The sequence below is a fragment of a genome, unplaced genomic scaffold (assembly GCF_019419815.1).
Source record: "Pyrus x bretschneideri cultivar Hongxiangsu unplaced genomic scaffold, Pyrus_bretschneideri_v1 Contig85, whole genome shotgun sequence".
NCBI lineage: Eukaryota > Viridiplantae > Streptophyta > Magnoliopsida > Rosales > Rosaceae > Pyrus > Pyrus x bretschneideri.
Genome location: NW_025999826.1, coordinates 450,704 through 476,582, shown reverse-complemented (window position 1 = coordinate 476,582; position 25,879 = coordinate 450,704). Strand labels below are relative to the sequence as shown.

Below are 25,879 nucleotides of genomic sequence, written 5' to 3'. Positions count from 1 at the left end.
AATTATCCATAATTCAAAACAAACCAAACCATACAAATAATCCAAAGATAGAAAAATTGTCCAAAAATTAAATAATAAACCTAGAAAAATAGGGGGGGTTCGGCCACACCTAGTGCGTTCGGCGACTAGGGGTGTAAAACACCCTAGCATGTCTTAGAAAAATAAAACTTTATTCTTTCATGGGAGCGGATGCCTCCTGAAAATCTAACACCTCCATAGTTGTAGTAGCATCTTTGGAATGTTCCACATTCACAAAGTTAGACTCAGGATAGGAATGATACTTGGCAATAGCCTCAGGTATAGCTCGGCATACGTGTGACCAATGATCATTTGATCCACAATGGTAGCACATGTCCAATTCGGTGGAAGCCGATTGAACAATAACTTTTCCCTTGTTCTTAAAGTTTGGGGCCTTATGGGCAAGGGGTTGGCGTTTTTGGGTCAAATTTCCTCCTTTGGGTAGGCCTTTGCTTTGTTGACCTTGGGCCTGTGGGTGGGCTTACAGCCTATTTCCATGGCCACGATGGGGTTTCTTCGATTGTGGTTGCTAGAATTAGTCATATGTGCTTCAAGAGAAGCGTTCGAGCCTAGTAGGTCGAGCTTAATGATTTTTCATCAAAAGCTAGTTCTGCTTTTCAGCGATAAGTAAAACAGAGATCAGATTCAAAAATTTGGTGAACTTTTATGCCCTATATTGTTGCTGTATGACAATATTGGTGGCATTGAAAGTCGACTAAGTTTTCTCCAGGAGATCCTGTTCAGTTAAGTCATCTTTACAGAACTTAAGCAATAATCAGATTCTACAAACTTTAGAGTTATATTCATTCATAGACTTAATGTCTTGGAAGCGTAAATGTTGCCAGTCGTGTCTTGCTTCAAGCAAGTAAATGTTTTTCTAGTGATTGAAATGATCGGCCAGAGCAAGCCAAAGGGTATGTGGATCCTCCTTTACGAGGCACTCGATCTGCAGTGCATCATGGATGTGTCTTCGGATGAAGATCATAGCAGTAGCTTTCTTAGCTTCGTCGATAGGGTTATTGATAGGTTCCTCAATAGTAGCTCGAAGACTCTTTGCAGTAAGATGAAGCTTCACGTTTTGAACCCACTTTAGGTAGTTTCTTCCAGATACTTCCAAAGTGGTGAAATCGAGCTTGTTTAAGTTCGACATGTCCCTAAAATAGAGGGTACAACAAAAATGTGGTTAGTCATATGGAAAGCCATAGACATACATTGTACAACATTCGGGTTCTGTAAAAATGTATTAGTTTAATTTAAGCATGAAAGCTACAAGTTTCATGCGGTAAGTTTTGAATGAAAACTTCGGGTTTCAAAGGCGCTAAATTCTAGACTACAGATTCGATTTAGTTATGAACTTCTGGTTCATATATAGAGGTACCTGCAATAACACAAAATACAATATACAACTAAGTGTAGTGAATTTTTGGATTGCTTCAGAAACTTATGTATGAGTGTATCAGGACTACAAAAGATAATCAGCAGTTCAAAGAAAAGAAATTATTTAGTGAATCATTAATTGCCAAAAAGTGGACTTTAGGGCAATAATTTTGGATTAATTGTCATATTAATGGACTGTTGGCCACCATAATTAATTCAATCAATCGTAACCATCCAGGTTTGATCGTAAAAGTAAAATAATAACATTCGGGTTAATACTAGCTTGAATTACTGGGCCAAGGCAGCCCATGTGTGGCTACAGGCCACTGAGTCGCGTATGGGAAAAAGCCCACAACCAAGCTGTTGGTTTTGGGCCACAAAGGGTGCAAGAAGCACAACCTCAGCACTGGGGCTGGCCTGGTATGGCTGCACGCCCAACAAAAGCTGGCTTCGTTGTGGGCCGGTTCTAGGTAAGCCCAACCACATGGACAAGCTTTAGTGATTGTGAGCCGAGATAGGTGGCGAGCCTAGCAAGCAAAGCTTGTTGCAGGAGGGCCGAGTCACTTGCAGGCAAAGCCCAGCAAGCAAAGCATGCTGGCATGATGGGTCGAGATGGACTTAAGGCTTCAAGGCCGTGCAGAAACCAACCCAAGCAAGGCTTGGTTGTTGTGTAGTGGCAACAATCCCACGGGGTTGCTGCGAAAAGTCCATGGCGTTGAAATGACGATGTCCTAGCTATGGTGTGGCTATAGGCCAGCCAGCTTAGCTCGATGCCGCGGCGTGGAGTCGCTGCTCAACCGCAAAAAATCCCTGATTTCCCTTTTTTTTTTCTTTTTTTTTTTCGAATCCTAGGGTTAAAAACCCTAATTGCTTCTAAATTAATTTTGATGCTTTGACTCACAAATTTCACATAGCATAATTTTGTATTGCATGAACAAATATATATTGACAAAATATATAAACACATATATAATATATATATCTAATTGAAAGGAAAATATAAATATAGGGGGTTCATGCATCATGTGGAATGTTTTCATGTTTCAAGGTCATTTCAAATATCTTAATTTATTTTAAAAAACCTAATTGGCAGAAAACAATTGAACCTTTGATCGTATAGATGAGCCTTCTCCATGATCCTTTAGTACTTTAGCTTCTAGCAAGAGCATGCTGATAACATGTTATAGACCTAATTTACTGAATTGTATTTAGGACTAGGGAGATAGGGGGCCAGCGTCATAGAGAGAGAAGAGAGAGATATGTGTTTATAAGGTGTGTGTTATATTACCCCATTGTGCCTTTATTTATAGTAGTATGAAAGTTTAAATCCTTACCCTAATAGGATTACAACTCTAATAGGATAATATCTAACCCTAGGGAATATTCCAAGATATCTCTAGATACACTAGGATTTACATAATCACATTCTTAATCTAATAGGACTACAACAACTGGTGGTATTCCTCTTTACTTGGAAATGAGAGGTCTTAGATTTCGTGGATGGTGAATTTGATACCAAATTAGGTTGCCCATTATGTGGCTTAGCTGAACTCTCCCTCCATCTGACGTAAAAATATAGATGTGCTAAAAAAAAAAAAGGACTGAAACAATATGCGCATTATACGAAAATTGTATAATAATATTTTTAAATTAAAGATAATTAATATAAATTGACATCAAACTCGTTATGACGTGATTCGAACCTAGAACACCATTCACTAACAACTTTTACTTATACAAATTCTAGTAACTAGTAAGGTAATTGACCTCGGATAAAAATATAATTGATCTAATTTACCTTCTTGGGTTTTTTTTTATATTTTTTTAGGGAAATTTTATTTGAACCCATGTAACTTCTTTATACACTCAACTTACTCTCTTCACCCATATTGTTTTTTATTAAAGAATTAATCTCTCTGTAAACCCAAATTTATTACCTAAACTACCCTCTCAAACCCAATTCAAAATGTTAAGTTATCTTTACACCCATTCCCTTTATAAAATAACATCTGTAATTGAATTATTATTATTTTTTTTTAAAGAGGAGTCTTTGTCCCACCCCCTCTTCCCACTAGCATTTTCATGGCTACTTTTTTTCTTTCTGCTACCAAATCCAATCATTTGCCTTTTTTCTTTCTACTGATATGCATAAGCAACAAATCAAACAATTCATCCCCTTAAATTTATCAACAAGTAAGGAAGTTTATAATCTAAGAACAATGGTAAGAAGTTTCTCTTTGGAATTTTCCAATTACGAGGCATAGATATTTGAAAACATAGAAAACACTAAGATTTAAATACCAAAAAGACCCTGCAGTTAAAAGAAACCAGTTATCAACTTTTCCAACGGTAAGTAGTTAAACTTGCTCGTCTTGATTCGAGAATTACAGGAAGATTGTTGTAGCTAGTTCTCTTTTTCACATTACCAATTTTTCCACCGTGAGTTCTAAACTTAAAACATGATAGAAAATAAACTTTTTTTTTAAAAAAAAAAAAAGAAATTTCGACATATTTATCAAAGCATAACCTCTAAGCTTGAATTATCTAATCATAGCGAGAATAGAGTTTTCATATATTTACTCGAAAAATATAAAATTTCATCAATAGAAGTAGCATGTTAAAAGTATACAAGCTCTTAGCTAGAATTAGTGTAAATTTTTTATTCATTTACTAGAAGAATATATGTTGTAGTAGGGGCTGAACTCACCACATGTCAGGCATTAAATTGATTAAAAATATTGTGTGTTAAAGTGTTAAGGTCCTTGCAATTCTACAAGTCTGCAAGTCTGTACTAAAAGGTCCATTACTTATGAAGTGATAGGTAGCATTATAGGTAATAGTTACATTAATGCTAAATGGTGTTTTGGGGCTGTAGACAGACATCGGTAAAGAAAAACAATAAAAGGGATGGTAGAATAAACAATAAATGACAGTAGGATTTAATGAGTTTATTGATAAATTTGAGTTTTATTATTAATTTCATTTTGTACTTAATATTAATTATGTAATAGGATAAAATGAATAATTAATAATTTAAATTTAAATTAGGTGTAAAAAGAGGTTATACAGATTCAAATAATTTTTTTTTGTTTCTTTTTTCTTTTTGTCAATTTCCAAAAAGAAGAGTTTGCTTGAGTGACAATACAGCTGCAAACATAAAAGAACCCAAGAGGTTTGGCAGCTTAATTTCTTCTCCTCCTTCTCAGCGAAACCCCCAATCTCGTTTCTACTTACCTTCCCCACCGCAGAGCGCCTGCGATGACGACTGAGACAGAAGACGCCGTACGACGTCGCACAGCGGTTGCCGACTACCGCAAAAAGTTACTCCAGCACAAGGAGCTCGACTCCCGAGTCCGCGCAGGTCAGATTCACTCCCAAACCCTAATCCCCTTTTGCAGTTAACAAACCAAATTGTCCCAATTAGTAAGCTTTAATGTGCTCGCCCTTTTAGGGTTTCCATTCCGATTTTCAATTGAGCGATTCAGTTCTGATTTTGTTATCTAGTTTTTCAAATGTATTCCATTTCGCTTTTTTGGGGCTTTCTGTTATGTTATGGTTATAGTAACTGCGAAATTGAGATGCTTTGAAGAATTTGGTTGGGTCAAGAAATTGAATTTTTGCAATGGGATGGTGTGCAGTGAGAGAGAACTTGCGGTCTGCAAAGAAAGAATTTGGGAAAACTGAAGATGATTTGAAGTCCCTTCAAAGTGTTGGACAGATTATTGGTGAAGTTCTCAGGCCTCTTGATAACGAACGCCGTAAGTAATTTGTTTGCTTAATGCTTGCTTCATGGTCTAAAATTTGATAGTTGGAATCCTGTGAAATTGTAATTTTTTAGGGCTTATCGATGTGAGAACTGCTTAAGTGATTGATCTTTGATTTTATTGACTCAGTAATTGTGAAGGCAAGTAGTGGCCCGAGGTATGTCGTTGGGTGTCGCAGTAAAGTTGACAAAGAAAAACTAACAGCTGGAACGCGTGTTGTTTTGGATATGACTACCTTGACTATCATGCGGGCTCTACCCAGAGAAGTAATTATCATCCGATTATTTGTTAAAAGTTTGACACTTTATTTGGCTACTCATGAACATTCTTTTTGAAGGTTGATCCGGTTGTATATAACATGCTTCATGAAGATCCTGGTAATGTTAGCTACTCAGCCGTTGGAGGACTATCTGATCAAATCCGAGAGCTTAGGGAGTCCATTGAACTGCCTCTAATGAACCCTGAGCTCTTCCTTAGGGTGGGGATCAAACCTCCCAAGGTAATTTTTATATGTTGTTGGTGTTCTTCATATTAACCTGACGCTTATTAGAAACCTAGAAACGTAGAATTTTATATACAATTTTTCTTCTCTTATTTTATTTAAATTGTTCCAGGGTGTTCTTCTGTATGGACCTCCGGGAACAGGGAAGACATTGCTAGCCAGAGCAATTGCTAGCAACATAGATGCTAACTTTCTTAAGGTTAATTATTCTATTCTGTAGCAACTTGTATATCACATTATAAGTTTTCTTGCTGCTTATTGTGGTACTCATTTCTTTGAATAAGACTAGAATCCTTTTTAGTTGTTTCCAACTTATCTTTAATACTGGATACTATTATTCCTGGTGTAGGTTGTATCGAGTGCCATTATTGACAAATATATCGGTGAAAGTGCAAGATTGATAAGGGAAATGTTTGGTTATGCCCGTGATCACCAGGTAGGAGCTTGAATATTACTTCTAATTTTAACATTAAATATTCCTATTCAGAAACATACTTATTGTGTTGACTTTGTGTCTAGCCATGTATCATTTTTATGGATGAGATAGATGCTATTGGTGGACGGCGTTTTAGTGAAGGGACTAGTGCAGACCGAGAAATTCAGCGAACACTCATGGAGTTGCTTAATCAGTTAGATGGGTTTGATCAGCTCGGAAAGGTATGTAGGTTTTGGTTGAAATCAAGCTTTATTTTTTTGGTTTGGTCATAACAAACAAATGTAAACACATTTATCTAGTCATGCTTGTACGAACTGATAATGCCATAAAAGTAGATCATATCTTGGCATGGATGATGGATGTCATTTGTTTCATTTCACAGGTGAAAATGATCATGGCAACCAATAGGCCTGATGTACTGGATCCAGCACTTCTCCGCCCTGGGCGACTAGACCGCAAGATAGAGATCCCATTGCCCAATGAGCAATCAAGAATGGAAATTCTCAAAATTCATGCTGCTGGGATAGCCAAACATGGGGACATTGATTATGAGGCAGTTGTGAAGCTTGCTGAGGTAAGCATGAATATAATTATATTTATAATAAAAACAGGGCGACTCCAAGCCAACAAGGCTCCCCACTTTGTGAGGGTCGTGGGTTTTTTGCGTGTTTACACGACTCAAACCCGTGACCTTTGGGTTACAAAGGAGCTACCTTTCCGTTCCGCCAAGGCTTGCCCTCATTATATTGTATTTATATCAAAATATTTTGTTAGATGCTTTCCGTGAAAGATTTGATGCATTGTCTTCATTTCAGGGTTTTAATGGAGCTGATCTCCGTAATGTCTGCACTGAAGCTGGGATGTCTGCGATCCGTGCTGAGAGGGATTATGTCATCCATGAAGATTTCATGAAGGTACGTGTTAAATAGAGTACTGATGTTATACTCGATTAAAAAATGATGATTAATGAGATGGAAATGTGGCTTGAACTACATGGGTTATGGTCTCGGTAATGTAGCATGAAATCAATAATGGTCATCCTGAAAATTATGGAATTCAATAATGTGATTGGTCGTGTTTCGGGTTGTCTGTTTCATGTTGTTCTAGGTCACAATCTGTGTAGGAGGTGCCTAACCATGCACCTGAAGAAAGCATCTAGATACACATCATATGCTTTATTTTGTTTACTAGGGAAAAGTAATTAGTTTAGATTTTACAAGGATTTACGAGCTAATAAATTTCATAAGTAGAATGGCTTGGCTCGGTTTGTCTCCTAGGGGGGTTCGACTACCGACACTCTTAAACGTTGTCGAACCCTAGACCTCTCAAGTAAGAGAATGATAGTGTGTTACTAAAGTCAAAGTGGTGTCATATATTTGGTTCTGTAGCCTACAGTGTGTTGCTTGGCGATGTTTTGGCACAGAGCATAATCTTTTTTGGTATCTTGATTCTAAGTGTGTTATATTTTTATATTTCAGGCTGTACGGAAACTGAATGAGGCCAAGAAACTCGAATCTAGTGCCCACTACAACGCAGATTTTGGGAAAGAATGAAACCGAATTTGAACTTTGAACCTACCCGAAGAGTTAATTAAGAGTAAAAACTGCAATCATGTGCTGGCTGTTGTGCTCAATTTTCTTGATGAGATGTGGGGTTGGTGGGGATGGTGGTACCGCAACCTGTATTTGTCTTAGTGTGACACCCGTTGGACCTTCCATCGAAAATAAAGGCCTTAAAACGGCAATAATGGACGGAAGTTCTAACGGAGTTGTTCAAAAAAAAAAAACTATTGCTTCATATTATGACAAATTCATGGATCAATACTCATGAATTTTTAGTTTGGCGATTAAGGCTCTAGTTTGACTAGTGCTTCAGTTTTGCCGATCGAAATTAAACTGCCTTTTCATATTAATTCTTTCTTGCACTTCTCTCGCAGGCCTCGAAAATTCTCTCTAGACCGGAGACGGTTCAAATCGTCAAACTGTCTCAAAGTTAGGGTACAAGAAACTTGGCAAGTCCCTCACCCTCCAGAGACGATTCTGACTCATCAAGTGCAACAATTTGTAAACTACAAGACTAAAATTGTGAAATTTAAACACACTGATTACGATCAAAGTAGCGAAAACCGTGATCTGATCTGCCATATCCTATAACGGAGACGTAAAAAAGGGACCATTTTTTGTTTCATATCATTCATCAAACAAATTGCAATATCATATCATTCATTGGACACATTGCAATTACACAAACTCGATTTTGGTACCATTTCACCAGACATGAGAAGCTACAATAAAGTGACAGTCGAGCTGAGCGTTGCCAAGATCTAGCTGAATTAACTGGTCACTTGGACGTTTCAAACTTTTAACACCTCGTTACAAGATAGCATTCTGTTCTTATTGTGCATCTGGAATTCCTTTGTGTTCCACTTTTCAGGCAATATGCTCTGCCAAACTAAGAATCTTGACATGCTTCTTCTTCCTCAACTCATGCGGGACAGGTCCAAATACTCTAGTCCCGATCGGCTGCCCTTGCTTGTCCACAAGTACCACAGCATTGTCATCAAACTTGACCTCACTCCCATCACAGCGGCCTCGCTGCATGGCAGCACGAACAACCACACCATACACAACCTTTCCTTTCTTCACTTTTCCATTGGGATGGGCCTCCTTTACTGATGCAACAATGGTGTCTCCCAATCTTGCCCCCTTCTTATTTGCCTTCAAAGCTTGTATACACATCACCTTCTTTGCCCCTGAGTTGTCCACGACTTTCAGAACAGTCCTCATCTGTATGAAGGTCCTTTGCTGCTGTAAAAGTGCACCAAACAAAAACCGACAACTACGAATCAGTCTCATGCCAACACTAAGTCATAAACGAGTCCTCAATTTGAGGTATTTCGCAAAAAATGAAGATAAACACAAGAAACAGTAAGCAGAACTTGGAATTAGCCAACAGATGCCTGTGTTCAACAATTGTCCTCGGCAATTCCACCAAGACTCTCCATTTAAGCCTGTCAAAACTAGATTTCTTCCTATGAATCTTCTAAACGGCTCTACAAATGGTACCAATCCAACTCTACGAGAATCTCATAATCCTCTACAACCTAAAGTAGTCAAGATTTAAAACCTGTAAAATGTTATTATTTTCTAAGTAGAGGTTATAATCTTCAAACAAATATCAAACAAACACACTGACCTGAGATAAGAAAGTGCTGCTTGCCATCTCATGTGATGAGCTCAATAAGCCAGACAAGTTGTTGCCGAGGCCCCCCAACAATGAACGACCAACTGGATTCGTTTCCAGCAGATTGAATGGATTGCAGTGAGTAAATGGTACGCAAATAATTGTAGAACATAAACAAAAAACGCTTAAACTTAATCCAGGAAAATGAGAAAATTGTGCCACTGCAACATAGCAATATTCTAAGACACGAATTATACAGCTCACACAATGAAACACAAGACAAGCAGACGAAGGATGAAAGGTGTGGCATCTTTTCAGATGCACGCTCAACTATTTTACATTTGTTATCATGCAAGGTGAAAGCAGTCAATGGATTTAGAATGTAACAGTTGAACAAGAAACAAATGACGTACCCCGTGAACACTTTGAAGCTAAACCTGCTGCCATTCCTCAACACTCAGCTTTTACTCTCAACCAAATTCAAAATCTTCTTTTATGCGCTCTTCAACTGTGCAGAAAATGTTGTTAGACAAATCCTCAAAATAACTGGAAGCTCAATCGGTTAAGGCCCGGAAAATAAACACACCAATTTCAAATTGCTTGAAATAAACAAAAACCCATAAACCCAGAAGAAGACGCAACTCAACCATTTCACAGGGAGTGGCTAATACAACCCCAAATCATGACAACAGATCTGCTAATTCAAACAAGCGTTGGAAGAATTGGTGCCCCATTTTCTCTAACCAACCAGTAAAACTCGAACCCAATCGCTATGGAGCCTACCAAGTTCAAAGAACCCCAAATCTTCCAATTCTACCTTCCAATTGTCCAGTTCAACATTTCAATCTTCTAACAAAAAAAGAATACTCGAAATAAGCAGAAATAGAGGTTGAGAGAGAAGCAAATTTACCTTTTGGTGGTGAAGAGTGTTCGAACCAGGTGCGAGGGAGAGGAGAGAGCGGCGCCAGAAATTCAGAGAGAGGGCAGAATTGTCAATGAAAGTTTTGTTAATTGACACGGTTGATCCCGAAAAGCGCTCTTTCGTAAGGAGTAGGCAGGGCTGCTTCTGTTTTTGCTGTGTCATGGACTCATAATTTTAAAAGGAAAAAAAAAACACTTCTTATTTTATTGGGTTAATCTTAGTTTATTATTTTGAAGGTTTTTGGTTTTCAACATTTGTCATATGAAGTTTTTTTTCATCCAGTCTAGTATCTAAAGTCATAATTATAGACCATTTTCATACATCCATTAAGTTTTTCGTTAGAATTTTCATTAAATGATGATATGGCGTCCACGTGGACAATGATTGTGCACTACGTGTCAATATGGGCCCACTTGAATATTAAAAAAATTAAAATAAAAAAGAATTTACCCACCAGTCTCCTACATCACCCCCTTCCATCTCTTCTCTCCTCCGAAACCCCCACCCTCCCTTCTTTCCTCTGCAACCCACAACCACATCTCCTACCTCACCTCTGTTAGTAACCCAGATTCTGGGTTTGACCGTAACCTACAAAAATGGGGGAATACGCAGAGGAAAGGGAAGCATAATTGAACTGTGTAAAATATTAATTTTCCATATATGAAAGGCCTCACTGAGTGTGTGAATGCCAACTTAGCACAAAATACAAAAGTTCATCTACTAACTTCACTACAATTTCCCTTATTAAAAAAAATAATATTAAAAATTAAAAAAAAAAACCCAAATTCCTTTACAATTAACCCATTCATTACAATTTCGTCCCATTACTTGTGATCAAGGCAATCATTACAATAGGATCATAACAATAGTTGAACACTAGCTAAAGCACCTTGGGAATGAGCAGAGACAAACCATCTTCCCTTATTTGAGGCAATGTTGAATGTAGAATTCCATTGTTGCCCAGTTGCTCTTTAGACAACTTACATGAAAGACTGGATGGATTTTCCTATTCACAGGAAACCTCAATTTATAAGCTATCTCACCCATCTTCTCAATCACTTCATAAGAGCCATAGTATCTTGGCTGCAATTTATGAAAATTGTGGGGTGCTAAGGACTGCAACTGGTATGGAACTAACTTCAAATAAACAAAATCTCCAACTACAAACTGCTTCTCACTTGTTCTCTTATCAGCCTGCACCTTCATTCAGTTTTGAGCTAGTTCCAAATTAGCCTTAAGCACAATTAGGACTTTACCCCTTTCTACCAAGCTTTGTTCCACAGATTCCACATTAGTACTCCCAGTCTCATATTTTTGTTGTTGATAGATCTGACATTCAGCAATGAATTGCTTGATGTTCTTCTTTATTCCTCGCCAATAAATCATTTTCTTCAGCCTGTGATAAGTCTTCATAACTCCTTGATGTCCAGCAGCATGAGTAGAGTGATATTCTGCCATGAGTTTGCCTCTCCACTCAGATTCAGGGCAGTAATTCTCTTCTTGTAACGCAAAAAACCATTCTCAATGGTGGACTTTACAAGTGTAGAACTAAAGCTACCAATATTAACCCCTTCCATGACTTCCCATTTCTTCTTTGTAATCCATTCATCATGTTCATTATACCTTCTTAGGTCATCTAACCAACCACCATAAGGGTATGAAATAAAGATACACTCAAGTGAATGATTGGTGGCAAGTTCTTGAAGTTGGGGAGGCTTATTGTACTCTAGAGAGGGCATCTGCAACAACATTATCATGCCCAAATTCGTATTGAATTTCATAGTCAGAGCCTAGAAGCTTAGAAACCCACTTTTATTGCAATGATGTGGTAGCCCTTTGGTTCAAGAAATACTTAAGACTATTGTGATATGTCTTAATAATGAAATGCCTTCATTGGAGATAACTGTATCATTTCTTAACTGCATATATTATGGCAATTAGTTTTCTCTCATAGGTGGACAATGCTTGATTTCTAAGACCTAGTGATTGACTGGGGAAGGCAATGGGTCTCTTGCCTTGTTGTAATACTGCTCGAATCCCACATCCAGAAGCATCACACTCGATTTCAAAAAGCTTAGGGAAATCAGGGAGTGCTAAGACCTGTGGAGAAACCATAATGTCCTTGAGTTTTTCAAATGCTAATGTAGCTTTATTGTCCCATTAGAAGCTGTCTTTTTCTGGTAAGATTGTATAATGGCTGACAAATTCCCTCATAGCCAAGAATGAATTTCCTATAGTAGCATGTCAAACCAAGGAAGCCTTTTAACAATTTTAACCTTCTCAATCACTTCATAAGAGCCATAATATCTTGGCTGCAATTTATGAAAACTATAAGATGCCGGAGATTGCAATTGGTATGGAACTAACTCTAAATAAACAGAATCCCCAACTTCAAAGTACCTCTCACTTATTCTCTTATCAGCTTGCACCTTTATTCAGTTTTGAGCTAGTTCCAAATTAGCCTCAAGCATAACTAGGACTTTATCCTTTTCTACCAAGCTTTGTTCCACAAATTCCACTTTAGTACTCCCAATCTCATAAGTAGCCATGTGTGGAGGACGGTATCCATACACCAATTCAAAAGGAGTGAATTTTGCAGAGATGTGGTAAGAACTGTTAAAGCACATTTCAACCCAAGCTAACTATTTAACCTAACTACTAGGTTGTCCTACCACAAAACACCTTAAATAAGTTTCTAAACACATGTTCATCACTTCAGTTTGCCCATCACTTTGAGGGTGATATCCATAACTTATGCACAATTTAGAGTTTTTCAATTTAAAGAACTCCCTCCAAAATGTACTAATAAAAATTAGATCTCTATCACTAACTATGGTCTGGGGCATTCCATGCAGTTTAAATATGTGATCAATGAACAACTGAGCAACACTAAAGGCTGTATAAGTGTGCGCTAAGGCTACAAAGTGTGAATACTTAGATAACCTGTCAACTACAACCATTATCACATATTTCCCTTTGCATAATGGTAATCCTCCTATGAAGTCCATACTTATGTTAGTCCTAACTTTGCTAGGAATTAGTAGGGGTTTCAGCAATCTAGGAGGTGAAATGTTCTCATACTTCTATTGCTGATAAATCTGACATTCAGCAATGAATTGTTTGATGTTCTTCTTCATTCCTTGCCCATAAAACATCTTCTTAACCTATGATAAGTCGTCACAACTCCTTGATGTCCAGCAGCATGAGTAGAGTGATATTTTGCCATGAGTTTGTCTTTCCAATTAGATTCAGGGCTAAGAGTAATTCTCTTCTTGTAACGAAAAAAACCATTCTCAATGGTGAACTTTGCAAGTGTTGAACTAAAGCTACCAATATTAACCCCTTCTATGACTTCCCATTTCTTCTTTGCAATCTACTCATCATGTTCATTATACCTTCTTAGGTCATCTAACCAACCACCATAAGGGTATGAAATAGAGATACACTCAAGTGAATAATTGGTGGCAAGTTCTTAGCATTGGGGAGGCTCATTGTACTCTTGAGAGGGCATTTGCAACAACATTATCATGCCCAAATTTGTATTGAATTTCATAGTCAAAGCCTAGAAGCTTAGAAACCCATTTTTATTGGAATGGTATGTTAGCCCTTTGGTTCAAGAATTCCTTGGAGATAACTCTATCATTTCTTAACTGCATAGATTATGGCAATTAATTCTCTCTCGTAGGTAGACAATGCTTGATTTCTAGGACCTAGTGATTGACTGGTGAAGGCAATGGGCCTTTTGCCTTGTTGTAAAACTGCTCCAATCCCACATCCGGAAGCATCACACTCGATTTGAAAAGGCTTAGAGAAATCATGGAGTGCTAAGACCTGTGGAGAAACCATAATGTCCTTGAGTTTTTCAAATGCTAATGTAGCTTTACTATCTCATTAGAAGCTATATTTTTTGGTAAGATTGTATAATGGCTAACACATTCTCTCATAGCCAAGAATGAACTTCCTATAGTAGCATGTCAAACCAAGGAATCCCCTTAACAATTTTAACATTCTTAGGTATAGGCTAGTCCCTAATTGCTTACAACTTAGCTGGATCAGCTTTAACATTTTCTCTAGATACAATGTGACCTAGGTATTCAACTCTACTTTGGCCCAGACAACATTTTGACTTCTTGAGGTAGAGTTAATGGTGCTGCAATATGTCAAACACCACTCTCAGGTGTTGCAGGTGCTTACTCTAACTTTTACGATAAATCAGCAAGTCATCAGAGAAAACTAATACAAATTTCCTAACATAGGGCTTAAAAAGATCATTCATCAAATTCTAGAAGGTTGCTGGAGCACTAATTAGGCCAAATGGTATAACCAAGAATTCATAATGGCCTTCATGGGTTCTAAAAGCTATTTTTTCTATATCTATAGGGTGCATCAATATTTGATGATAACCGGACCTCAAATCCAATTTTGAGAAGTAATTGATACCAAATAGCTCATCTAATAGATCATCAGTTAAAGGGATGGGGTGCTTATCCTTGATTGTAAAGGCATTAAGCTCCCTGTAGTCAATTCACATGCGTCATGTCTCTTCCATCTTTTTCACTAGTAGCATAAGGAATGAAAAGTGACTATGACTTGGCCTGATAAACCCTGTAGCTAATAAATCTTGCACAGCTTTTTCAATTTTAGTTTGTTGTAATGGCCCATAATGATAAGGCCTAATATTATGAGGTTTGGCTCCAATTACCAATGGTATATTGTGGTCATGAGCCCGGGAAAGAGGCAATTAAGAAGGTACCACAAAGATCTCTTCAAAATCACCAAGGAGGTGTTGAGCTTCTTAGAGCTGATTGGCAGCAAGATCACAAACCTTAATTCTCTTATCCTCCATAGCATATAAAAACAATCCTAGATTGGAATTGTATATTTCCTTATCTAGGTGTTGTAGGGAAAACTCTTGAATCAAATGGTTCAATAGGAGGATTGTGGTACAATTTGTACTTCTGTTGGTTCTTGGTAAACCCCATGGTGAGCAACTGAAAGTCCTAAAGCACTGGGCTAACTGTGGATAGTCATTGAACTCCGAAGATGTCACACCCTAATCCGAAAATAAGGATGATAATTGAAATAGAGCATGAATAGTATCTTAGCTAAAAAAAAATTGTAATATTACAACAAAAGTATGATGAAACTAGAGCCATCTAAAATTTCATTTAGATCTGTTTATTTAATACAACTTAAGTTTAAAGAGTTCAACTCTTACAACACACTCTTTAGATACTAAGGCACTTTATTCTAAGTACAACTAGGAACCAACACACATATGATATGGTTATTCATTTAGAGATGAGTCATCATCTTATTGCTCAATACCAGTACCTGCAATAGCTAATAGGGTGTGACCATTTCATGCCTAGTAGGAACCGTATACCCTTCAAGTTCATTTATCACAGTTAATCAAACTGTCATGCATCAAACAATAAGGTAAAATACAAATGATATGACAAAGAAGTACTCATGAACTCACTCCCTTCTAGACCTGCTAACCTATATTTATGGCATCCAAACCCGCATGTCTCATACCATGCTTATACCACTTGGTTTCGAACACCATAGAATATAAGTTAACTCCCATTCCTCCCCAAATTTTATTAGTAGTTTCAGTTTCATTAATATGGGCCCTTCCCCTGACGCTTGAACATATATAAGTTTCCAACACTTTGTTTAACCAAAACTTTACACAACCCAACACTTGACTCTGTATCATGTAATGCAACATGAGCATTTCAATTTCATAGTTACAATTGTAAACTTCAACATATTCAATCCTACAACTTTACATAGCTCAACCATTCACCAACACATAATAACATTTAACATCGTCGATATATAAAATACACCAGAGAGGAAACTATCAACCCATAATACAACCATGACAATGAAATGATTCAATTTCATACAAGAATTCCATTACTACTATATTATGTATAAGTACTAATATCACAAAGATCAAACATGATATAGACCTATCATTGGGAAATCGAGTCCCTACCTCGTGTCCAGCTAACTAGAATACCTCTCTAAGCCTCCAAAGTGTCCGAAGTCACTCCCAGGCCTAAATCACATAATTAATAATAAAAGTTAGTATAAAACTGAAATGAAGATTCAATTTCAGCCTATCAAAAGTTCACCCAAATATACCCATCCATCACAACCTCGTGATGGACCAAGTTTAAGTCCCCATATTGTAACCCCATTTTCATCCCTCAAAACTCCATGGAAAATGATGAAATTACTTGGATTTTAAAGCTTAACAAACCTAGTTCCTAATCTAATAAGAGTTTCTCAAAACGGATTTAAGAGAAGAAAATAATCAAGCTCCAAAGTTTAGTTCACAAACAGTTTTTTTTTTGCAGAAAATCTTCTGATTTCCAGATTCTTTTCACATTTTCAAATCATATTTTTCCATAGAAGATCTTAACCAAAATCGGTGAAATAAATTGGACTTTGTTCCTTGCCATGTGTAATTTCAAATATACATGAAGACTTTTTAAAAAGGTGTAATGGATTGAGAGAAAATAAGAGCCAAAGTGAGGCTCACAAACTGCAGTTTTGTAGAAATCAAAGTTACAATGGTAAGAAAATAGGAAACTAACTAATTTGAGCTAAGCTTTTGTACCAATTGAAGAACACACCAGGCACACTCTCTACTCCCCTCTTTCCGTTTCCTACTTTTCCCTCTCCAAAACCTCTCGCTCTCCTCTAGTTTTTCTGTGAGAGTTAAAAATACTCTCTAACCCCATCATTACATCTCTGTTATAGAATGCTTACTCACCCCTCTAGACTACCCACATCACCCCAAAATTTATGAACAAAATCAGATTCTCTTGGTTCCCCACCGTGTGATGGTTGGGAAGAAGAGGAAAAGTTTGGGATGTCTACACGTATAGCTCATCCTTTGTCTGTTTTTCTTTTTCTTATTTAATATTTAAAAGCTGAAATAACATTACTCCTATACTTTACATATATTTATAGATTTTTTTTTCCCAAGTGTTACAGAATACTACATCACAGCCACCCAAAGGCAATGAATAGAGGTCCACATGATAGTTATAGCCTCCAAGAGAAAAAACAGCACATTTCCAACAGCCCGAGCTCGTAACCCTTCCATCATCTGTTATCATACCCTCAAAAGCTTGGTGGAATAAGCTTGATGACCCCAATATCTCAACAACTTGGAATCAATGAAGTTATGAGAGTTGCCAGAGTCTAATAAGATGTTAATCGATTGCCCATTAACAATACCAATAACCTTCATAGTTCAAGAAGTTTGTCTACCATTAGTGCCATAAAAGGCACATTCACTAAGCTCCATATTGAGCAACTCAGGAACTGGTTCATCACAATACTCCTCTACAAGTTCAGCCTTCATCGTATCTAACATAAACAGCTGTTTAAGTCCACACTTATGGCCCTTAACCCATTTATCTGAACAAAACCAACATTCTCTCCTCTCCCTTTTCTATTGAATTTTTATAGACAAATTGTGGTTGAGGGTACAGTGTGGAAATTGGAAATTGCAGTGTGTGGTTTAGCAGAGATATAAGGCTTAGTAGTCACAAGTTTCAATTTAGAGATCTTAGTATCCAACTGAATAGCAATTGCAATAGCATCATGAACATTTGCAAGTTTAAGAAGCTTAATATCATATTTCAACTCACGCTTAAGTCCACCCAAGAAGCAATTCTTGAGTAAGATCCGGCCCAAATCAGTGGTTCAATTAGCTAACCTCCTGAATTCAGTAATGTAGTCACGTAATGAACCTGTTTGGTGAAGCTTAAACAAGTGACTTAGCACTATCATCAAACTCGGATGACCCAAACTCCCTGCAAAATGCTTTTGTGAATTCTACCCATTGTGGAGTGGAATTGAGGCAATCCGTCCACTTAAATCAACGGAGAGCTTCACCATCAAGATGAAAAGAAGCAATCAAGTCTCTATTTTCTCAAGGGTGTTGTAAAAGGAGAAAAAATGGTATACCTTATAGATCCACACCAAAGAATCGTCCCCATCCATGAAATAAGAGAAATCCATCCTGGGTGCCCAAGGTTAACGAGGGGGTTGACCATCATCGGTCCAGTTTGGGCTTTGAGGTAGCTAGATGTGGTCCATATCATGTGGATGAGGATGATCGGCAACATTCGGAGCGAAGAAGCCCTCACCTTCGCCGTGAAATGCTAATTCCTAATGAAACTTTTCAAAGTACATCGAAAGGTGATTATCGAGGTGTCTAGGGAGCTGAGCATCAAGGACAGTGGCAACAGGCAAGTTCACTGACGAGTTCACCATTTTAGCAATGAGGGTGGAGATGTTAGCAAAGGAAGCCTCCAAGGTGAAGATGTGAGCATCCATAATGGTGGCACGAGTAGCAACGGGACGACAAGGCATGCATGGAAGGGAACCAGGATCGATGGGTGATACCAATGTTAGTAACCTAGATTATGGGTTTGACTTTAACCTACAACAATGAGGGAATATGGAGATGAAGGGGAAACACAATTGAATTGAGTAAATATCTTAATTTCCCACATATGACCGTTGCTCCACTAAAGGGAGAATATAACCAACTGTTCGGCCCAAAATGAAAACTTGCGCTAAAAGTAACAAAATGGGCTGAGACTCTTGCTCCAACGGTCTTCTTAGGGTATTATAGGGCGGCTAGGTTCCGGGAGTTGTCTAGTCGGTTTTTCGATCGAGTCCTTTTGCCAGAAAGATTGATTCGGATAAGGGCAAAGTTTGAATCCTTGTACCACCAGGGGTGTTAAAAGCTGAAGACACCGAGAATCAGGGAATGAATCTGGTTCATTATGAAGGTGGGTTCAAAGTCCCAATTGAATTAGGATTACCCGAGTCCTAGTTAGATCAGGATAAAGAGTCCGAGTCCGGGTATGGTTCTAACTCAGCCAGGAACAAGTTCACTACTATAAATAGAAGAGGGATCTAACCATTCAGGCCCCTCCAATTCAACACACAAACTGCCCTGCGCAAACTCTCGCTTTACGCGAAACCTCTCAACAACCTTGAGATTTTTATTTTCTTTTCCGCCAACATATCTTCAGTTTGGATAAACAGCATTGTGACAGCAACCTGTGACATCTTCAGTTTGGATAAACAACACTATTGTCATAGAATCAGCCGACCCCAGAGCACCTTTAATTTGGATAAACAGCACTGCGTCGAAGCCGACTAGTTATCTATCCAAGTCTCAACCAAGAAGGATCTTCGAGTTCTTGTTGGCAAAGGTCATCTCATTAGCCTTTTCGGTGAAGTGAGGTGTTACAGAATACCGAGCTCAACACATTGAACGCCGAGTTATTTTATGATTGGATACTCATAAGTAAGTTTTAAAGTTCGGCATTCTGACAGCCGAACCACGTTTACCATCAAGACATACATCTCTTTTGAGTACTTGTGTCCATATAGTTTGGTACTGGTTCGGCGTGCTTATACTCTTACGAATACAATCACCGTGACCGCACCCGATGTCGACAATCCGTGAACTTCGCAAGACTAGTAACCTTGTCTTCAGGCTCTAGAACCCGAAGGCCGAGACATTTTCCTTCTTCGGCCACAATTGCAAGATCAAGAAGTCAGCAGCATGCTCAATGCAACATCAACACATTTTACTCCTCGGCCGAGCTCAGCCGACGAGTTGGCACGCTCTACATCAATCGAAGGACGTAGTTAGCTTAGTAATTACTCGGCCTGCGCGTCACATAGGCTTGGTAGTTTTTAGGGTCAACACCAACACTAAAGGCCTCACCGAGTGTGTGAATGCCAACTCAGCACAAAATACAAAAGTTCATTAAATAACCTCACCACAATTTCTCTTATTATAAAAAGACCCCAAAATTCCCTTACAATAACCTATTCATTACAATTTCATCCCATTACTTGTGATCAAGGCAATCACAACAATAGGATCATAACAACCTCATCCCCGCTCCCACCCTTCTTTCCTTTGCGCCCACCCAACCTTCTATATTCGACCCACCTCCACCCTCTTCACCTCCCTTCCCCAGCCCAACCCCCCCCCCCCCTTTCACCTCCACCCTTTGCAAAAATACTAATCCCCAAATCTGATGAACATAAATTCGAATTTTGATCCGGAGCATCTATGGTTCGTGAGCCATTAAAGTAGAGAGAAGCACCAAAGCAAGGGAGCCACCACGTGCACTGCCGAAATCTGGTGGGGTGGCGGCATGGGCTACAAATGCTTAGGAATCGATTAGGGTTTGGGGAATTTATCCAAATTAGGGATTTAGGTCAACTGGATTTTTGATAAATTTCAAAAATTGGAAGGGTTTCTTGTTGAATTTGAATTCTTTTAGGTGGGATTTTGTTGGGGTTGGGTGTGCGGGAGGGTGGGTATGGGTTGTAGAGGAGAGGGGAGGGTGATGCGGGTTGCAAAAGGAAGGGAGGGTGGGGGGGGGGGGGGGGGAGGGAGGTAGGAGACGGGTGGGTTAAATTATTATTATTATTTTTAGTTTTTATTTTTTATTTTTTTTAATATTCAAGTGGAGCCACATTGACACGTAGCGTCCAGTCATTGTTCACGTGGGCGCCACGTAATCAATTAACGAAGGTTCTAATGAAAAACTTAACGGATGTTTGAAAGTGTTCCGGAATTAGAAAAAAAACTTCATGTACCAAATATTGAGAACCAAGAAATTTCAAGGTAGTAAACTAAGATTAACCTTATTTTATTTATCAAACAAAATATATGCTCCAACTTTTTTAAGAAGTTACTTTTGAAAATATTTAAGTAATCCCAAACCAGTTTGATATGAGATTTTTATGTGAGGCACGAGGCTGCTTTGTAGCTTGTACAAACCCGTCATTTTATATGTTAAGTGGAAGCACTATTGGTTTGTTTTAAAGTTTGTAGAGGTTCACACAACTGCACTGTTTGTAGAGGATAACACGATCTATATGTTTTATAGCTAATTTCTTGTTATGTTTTTCTACTGATATTTTCACCCATATCAATATCACTCCTTTTGGACTAACTGATGCTTAAATGATGCTTTAATCCATGCATCTAACTGATGCTTAAATGACGTAGAATTTGACTGGTTGCTTAAATGACGTAGAAAAAAGTGCCTCACCATATAGAATTCCTTACAAGTTGTTGGAAATACAAAAGAAGAGGTCGTCTCCGGATCTTTTATTTTACAACACAAGATTTGATTGTGAACAAATACCAGCAAATCTTGAATCTATGGGGGAATTTCCCGTTACGAATATATCGTATCGCAAGATGAACATTACAACATAATTATATGCAAACGCGCATAATGCAGCTTCTCCAGATTACGCTTTGCGTTTCACTTCTTACCCCGTTGATCAATTCACCACGCTCCTTGATGTCATATCAGTATAACGCAAATATTCATTGCCATTGTAATGAATCTAGAGCTTGCTGGTGAATCTGCTTATCTCCAGCTGCCACTACATTATAACCTAGGGAACACACCAAATACCATTATCCATTCAGCTCTAAGAACGTATATAAATAAATAAATAAATAAAATGAGGCCGCCGAAATAAGGCGGCCTATATAAAGAGAGCTGGTGACGCATTATTAGAAGTTAGCATACTTGTTGCCTTTGAATTTGGAGAAGCATCCCAATAAAGCTGATGTCCCTTCCAATCAGTTATGACTCCGCCAGCACCTTCTATCACAGGTATCAGTGAAAGAAAATCGTATGGCTGACAAAATAGTTGAGATTGTTGTTAGGTAAAAGCAATGAAGTATATCTAACACAATAACATCTTTCACGGATGATGAGAAATCTAACAAGACTAATGCATGGTTGCAGATTTAGACAGCTCAATGTAACCAAAAGGCGTTGAAGTGCAGAAAAGAAAGGTGCAGATATCACAAAGGTTAGATACACATCAGAAGAAACTAACAGTCCCTTCTGCTGTACATTATCACATTAATTCAACCAGAGTTCAATAGAATAGCTACCACTCACGTCATCCACCAGGCATCGCCTTTTCGTGGCCAAGAGTGTATCACTTGATAATTAGTCATATAAACAGTTTAACAACAAAAAGTTCAGCTTACCTTGAGACCAGACTCAACAACGAGATCCACAAAACCAGAAGCCAGCAGAGCATAAGCATAGCAGTCGCAGCCGTATAATGGCACTTTCACCTGCAGACCAGATATGAAACACTTGAATCATTTTATTTCTCTTTTTTATAAGAAACACAAATTTTAAAATATTTAAGATGAAAACACCAGCTGGCAAAAAATGTAAAAATGGATGAGACACCTAGGAGTCAAATTTTCACATTAAATTTCCTCATGTTGAGTTAAATACTAGGAAATTCGGCTTAAAAATCAATTCCAGTGAAATAATGTGCTCCCAATGTTGCTCGGGATTGAGTGACAATGAAAAACCCTCTCAAATTACCCCAAAAAGCATAGTAACACCACAAAAAGTAAAAGATACTGACAAAGAAAGCCCAAAATAAGCACTGTCCAACTTTGCGCTCCATTTTTTTTTCCCTTTCAGGTAATTTTTATTAACCGAGTCTGAAACCTAACGTTTCTTGTATACTTATAAGTGAATCCACATAATATGTGACAGTATTCTTCCATCACCTAGTTTTAAAACTCTACTTTTTTATGAACAAACCTTATTTCTAACATGAATAAATGCCTCTTCTGCCTCTGCGCTGAATAGATGTGGGCTTGTAGTGTACCTAATCATGGGAACACGTAAAGTTATATAAAAAAAAAAAATCTCAAAACAAAACTGAATGAGAAAAGGAAAATTATACATCCCTGGTTCACAGGAATTGGATGCCATAAAGGTCTAGATACCTTTTAGACATGGTTTACTTTTTAAGCAACAATCATTTTGGCTATGCAATGGATACTCAAAGGAAAAAGGAAGAACCTACAAATAAGCCTGTGCCAGATTTGCACAAGTACGTGTGGACACTACTTGGCCATTCAATGTAGTTTTCCTCCCACTAATCCCAACCCATCTTTCTCTTAAAACAGGCTGATCAATTATGCCAAGAATCTGGAAGGAAAAGAGTATAAGTTCAATAAGAGAGTATACTATATTAACTTTTAAGTAAAACTAATAGAGAAGTAGCCTGTTCTTATTTCGCATGTTGCAGCAGTTGATTCTTACTGGTTTACCCTGGTGTAGCAAAGCAATGAGAGTACCAAACACAGGTTTTCCTGGGGAAATAAACTGCAGATTTTACCAGAGTTGAATTTGAAAAAAAAAAAAAAAAAATCATGTCGTAAGACTCATAAAAATAATCTTCCTTTAAGAGAAACATACCAGTGATAAAGCTCTTTGTCCCGTCTATTGGATCTAAAACCCATACATAATCTGCAAACTTCTCTTTGCATCTCCACCCATTTTCTTCTCCAAAACTGCAATGAAAACTCCATCATCTCTTCTCCAATAGCACAAAATCTAAATATTCGTGGTTGTACATATAAATTTAACATTGAGATAAAACAAATCTTCTTTTATATTCCATTGGGTTTAAGGGAAACAGTCAGAGTCATACGAGAGTGGTAAAGAATAAAAAAGCTAAATGAGATGCCAAAACTCGTCAATCAAATTAAACAATCATAACTTAGGCGAAACTTGTATCGTTCAATTCTAAAATGAAAACACCAAGCCAAAAAATTGAAAAACCAAAACAATTAGAGATAATATTTCATTTTAGCTTTTTATAGGTAAAATAATGTATCATTTAGAATGTAAATCTAAACACTCCAGAATTTTATGGTCTGGTTCAACTTAAGCACTCCAGTTTCCTCACGACCAATTGAAATGCAAGGAAAATGATCTAGTTACGTACATAGCATGAGAAGGAAGATTCTCTAATATAATTGAAACCATTGCTTCCTCTGCTGTTTGATCTGCAATTGTCACAGGGCCTGCAGGAAAACAGTCAAGCCGGAAATCAATGGCTAATAAAGTTTCCCATACTCCACACTGCACACCAATCAGTTACTCACTACGAACGGTCTTCCACGGACTAGCTCACTCAGCTTCATCACTTCAACGTTTTCCCAATTATTTTAGAAACCAAAACAGCCCAAAACTCAATGTTCAAATTGAAATTTGCTTTTCCTACATTTTCTCAGCAACCAAACACAAAATCACAACAAATGAATCCAGCATTCCTAATATTCTCCCAATTCCCCGTATATCGTCAAATTTTCAAATTTAATCTATTCTCACCACTTAGTACTACAGTCTTCACTGAGAGGTTTTAGTTTCAAATCTAGCGGATGAAGAGTTGGACACGTAAGTGTAAATAGATCATTGTATTGAAAACAAAGCAGGTATGGTATACAAACTTATAGAAACTTACTGGAATCTTCTTTATCGAGAATGTCAAATTTCTGCCGGAAATATTTCCGAATAACTTCACCGGAGGCCTCGGCAACCTTGTTGGCGACCTGGGCGAAGCGATCAAGCTCGAAATCGTTGGGCGGCAGACAAACGACGGCGTCAGGGAGGTCGGAGAGGGAGGCCATTGCAAGACGGAGTGGACGACGGGAGAGAGGGAGGCGGAGGAGCGAGAGTGCGGGCTTGGGAGTGGAGAAACGGAGGGCGGGAGTGTTGAGATTGGGAATGGGAATGGGAATTGGAGGGGTTTGGGAGAAGGAGAGGGGTTTGGGAATGTGGGAGAGCATTTGGGGAGACTGATAAGGCGGGAAAGGGAAAGAAGAGATCGCGGTGGAGTGGTGGTGCCTGAAGAAACGAGGGACTCGTGACAGAACTCGGAGAAGTCCAATTCAGTTGGGGGCTTTTAGATTTGGTGGGTTGGGGAGTGAATGTTGACATGTTTTGGGCACCGTTGGATTGTGAAAGGACGGCTGGATTGTACCAGTTTCAAATATGGACCCACCACCACAAATCCGGATTCTCGTCGGATCCTCTTTGTGAGATCTTGAGGATCCGTCAATCTTGTCTGTTCATCATATATCATGCAGTCATAAATTATTTTAAATATTTGTATTTAAAATTAAATATAAATCTTACTTGATAAAAACTGACCGCACGATGTACAATGAACAGATACGATTCAAGAATCCCCAAGATCCTCACCAAAAGGATCTGGAGAGGATCTTGTTGGCTCCACAAGGAGCTTTTGTCTCGGAAGAGGATCCTCTTCGGATCCACTTTGTGGGGATTCTAGAGATTCCCACATCCTAACCGTTCATCGTACATCGTGCAGTCAGTTTTCGTCGGTATTATTTGTGTTTAATTTTAAATAAAAAAATTCAAATAATTTATGGCCACACGATGTATAATGAATGGCTAATATGCGAGGATCTCTATGATCCCCACAAAGTGGATCCGCATGGAATCCAAATCCCTTTTGTCTATAAAATACTAAAACGTACATCAACCATTGGTCGAACCATAATGTCATACTTCATTTTAAAACTTTGCAATGTCAAGAAGTCAATATGTTATCTTACGAATTTGTTGCAATGTCAGACCTCCATCAGTTCGTCTGTCAATGTCTCTGTTAAATGTTGACGTGGCTTGTACTGGGCATCATTCCCTCCCCAGATAGAGTTCCAAGTTATTTTTTGAAACACGTGGATCATCTCAAAGGATGACACATGTATATTACCAGTAAATTTTAAATTATATATT

At 38.1% G+C, this 25,879-nt stretch overlaps 3 protein-coding genes across 6 annotated transcripts; 1 reads left to right on the top strand and 2 right to left on the bottom strand.

The window, feature by feature from the left end:
• Nucleotides 1-4,537: 4,537 nt before the first annotated feature.
• LOC103942776 (26S proteasome regulatory subunit 10B homolog A-like) lies at nucleotides 4,538-8,009 on the top strand. Its single transcript, XM_009352984.3, has 10 exons — nucleotides 4,538-4,756; nucleotides 5,034-5,153; nucleotides 5,289-5,425; nucleotides 5,497-5,658; nucleotides 5,774-5,860; nucleotides 6,011-6,097; nucleotides 6,181-6,318; nucleotides 6,480-6,671; nucleotides 6,913-7,011; nucleotides 7,576-8,009. The coding sequence occupies exons 1-10, from the start codon at nucleotides 4,654-4,656 to the stop codon at nucleotides 7,648-7,650; spliced, it is 1,200 nt and encodes a 399-aa protein (XP_009351259.1). The 5' UTR covers nucleotides 4,538-4,653; the 3' UTR covers nucleotides 7,651-8,009.
• A 249-nt stretch (nucleotides 8,010-8,258) lies between these two features.
• Nucleotides 8,259-10,347, bottom strand: LOC125473399 (50S ribosomal protein HLP, mitochondrial-like). 4 transcript variants are annotated; one of them, XM_048576134.1, is made up of 5 exons: nucleotides 10,191-10,270; nucleotides 9,923-10,097; nucleotides 9,694-9,788; nucleotides 9,293-9,384; nucleotides 8,259-8,904 (listed from the first exon to the last, which is right to left on the bottom strand). In XM_048576134.1, the coding sequence occupies exons 3-5, from the start codon at nucleotides 9,725-9,727 to the stop codon at nucleotides 8,527-8,529; spliced, it is 504 nt and encodes a 167-aa protein (XP_048432091.1). In that variant the 5' UTR covers nucleotides 9,728-9,788; nucleotides 9,923-10,097; nucleotides 10,191-10,270; the 3' UTR covers nucleotides 8,259-8,526. The 4 variants fall into 4 exon arrangements, with proteins under 4 accessions (XP_048432091.1, XP_048432092.1, XP_048432090.1 ...); XM_048576135.1 differs by having other exon boundaries at nucleotides 9,928-10,097; XM_048576133.1 differs by lacking the exon at nucleotides 9,923-10,097 and having other exon boundaries at nucleotides 10,191-10,347.
• Nucleotides 10,348-21,302: 10,955 nt separating this feature from the next.
• LOC125473397 (bifunctional phosphatase IMPL2, chloroplastic-like) lies at nucleotides 21,303-25,068 on the bottom strand. The gene is made up of 9 exons (XM_048576131.1): nucleotides 24,582-25,068; nucleotides 24,063-24,141; nucleotides 23,531-23,625; nucleotides 23,375-23,424; nucleotides 23,136-23,260; nucleotides 22,868-22,934; nucleotides 22,291-22,380; nucleotides 21,818-21,929; nucleotides 21,303-21,680 (listed from the first exon to the last, which is right to left on the bottom strand). Exons 1-9 carry the CDS (start codon nucleotides 24,904-24,906, stop codon nucleotides 21,610-21,612), a joined length of 1,014 nt encoding a protein of 337 aa, XP_048432088.1. The 5' UTR covers nucleotides 24,907-25,068; the 3' UTR covers nucleotides 21,303-21,609.
• Between the last annotated feature and the right edge of the window lie 811 nt (nucleotides 25,069-25,879).

Excerpts from the sequence above, each read along its gene's own strand:
- LOC103942776 (XM_009352984.3), top strand. The coding sequence starts at position 4,654 with ATGACGACTGAGACAGAAGACGCCGTACGACGTCGCACAGCGGTTGCC. Across the intron at positions 4,757-5,033 it reads CGACTCCCGAGTCCGCGCAG|TGAGAGAGAACTTGCGGTCT; the intron begins GTCAGATTCACT and ends GATGGTGTGCAG. Across the intron at positions 6,319-6,479 it reads GGTTTGATCAGCTCGGAAAG|GTGAAAATGATCATGGCAAC; the intron begins GTATGTAGGTTT and ends TTCATTTCACAG.
- LOC125473399 (XM_048576133.1), bottom strand. The coding sequence starts at position 9,727 with ATGGCAGCAGGTTTAGCTTCAAAGTGTTCACGGG. Across the intron at positions 9,385-9,693 it reads AGCTTCAAAGTGTTCACGGG|TTGGTCGTTCATTGTTGGGG; the intron begins GTACGTCATTTG and ends AAACGAATCCAG. Across the intron at positions 8,905-9,292 it reads GCAGCACTTTCTTATCTCAG|CAGCAAAGGACCTTCATACA; the intron begins GTCAGTGTGTTT and ends GCACTTTTACAG.
- LOC125473397 (XM_048576131.1), bottom strand. The coding sequence starts at position 24,906 with ATGCTCTCCCACATTCCCAAACCCCTCTCCTTCTCCCAAACCCCTCCA. Across the intron at positions 23,626-24,062 it reads AATCTTCCTTCTCATGCTAT|TTTTGGAGAAGAAAATGGGT; the intron begins GTACGTAACTAG and ends TTTTCATTGCAG. Across the intron at positions 23,261-23,374 it reads TGCTACACCAGGGTAAACCA|ATTCTTGGCATAATTGATCA; the intron begins GTAAGAATCAAC and ends TTTTCCTTCCAG.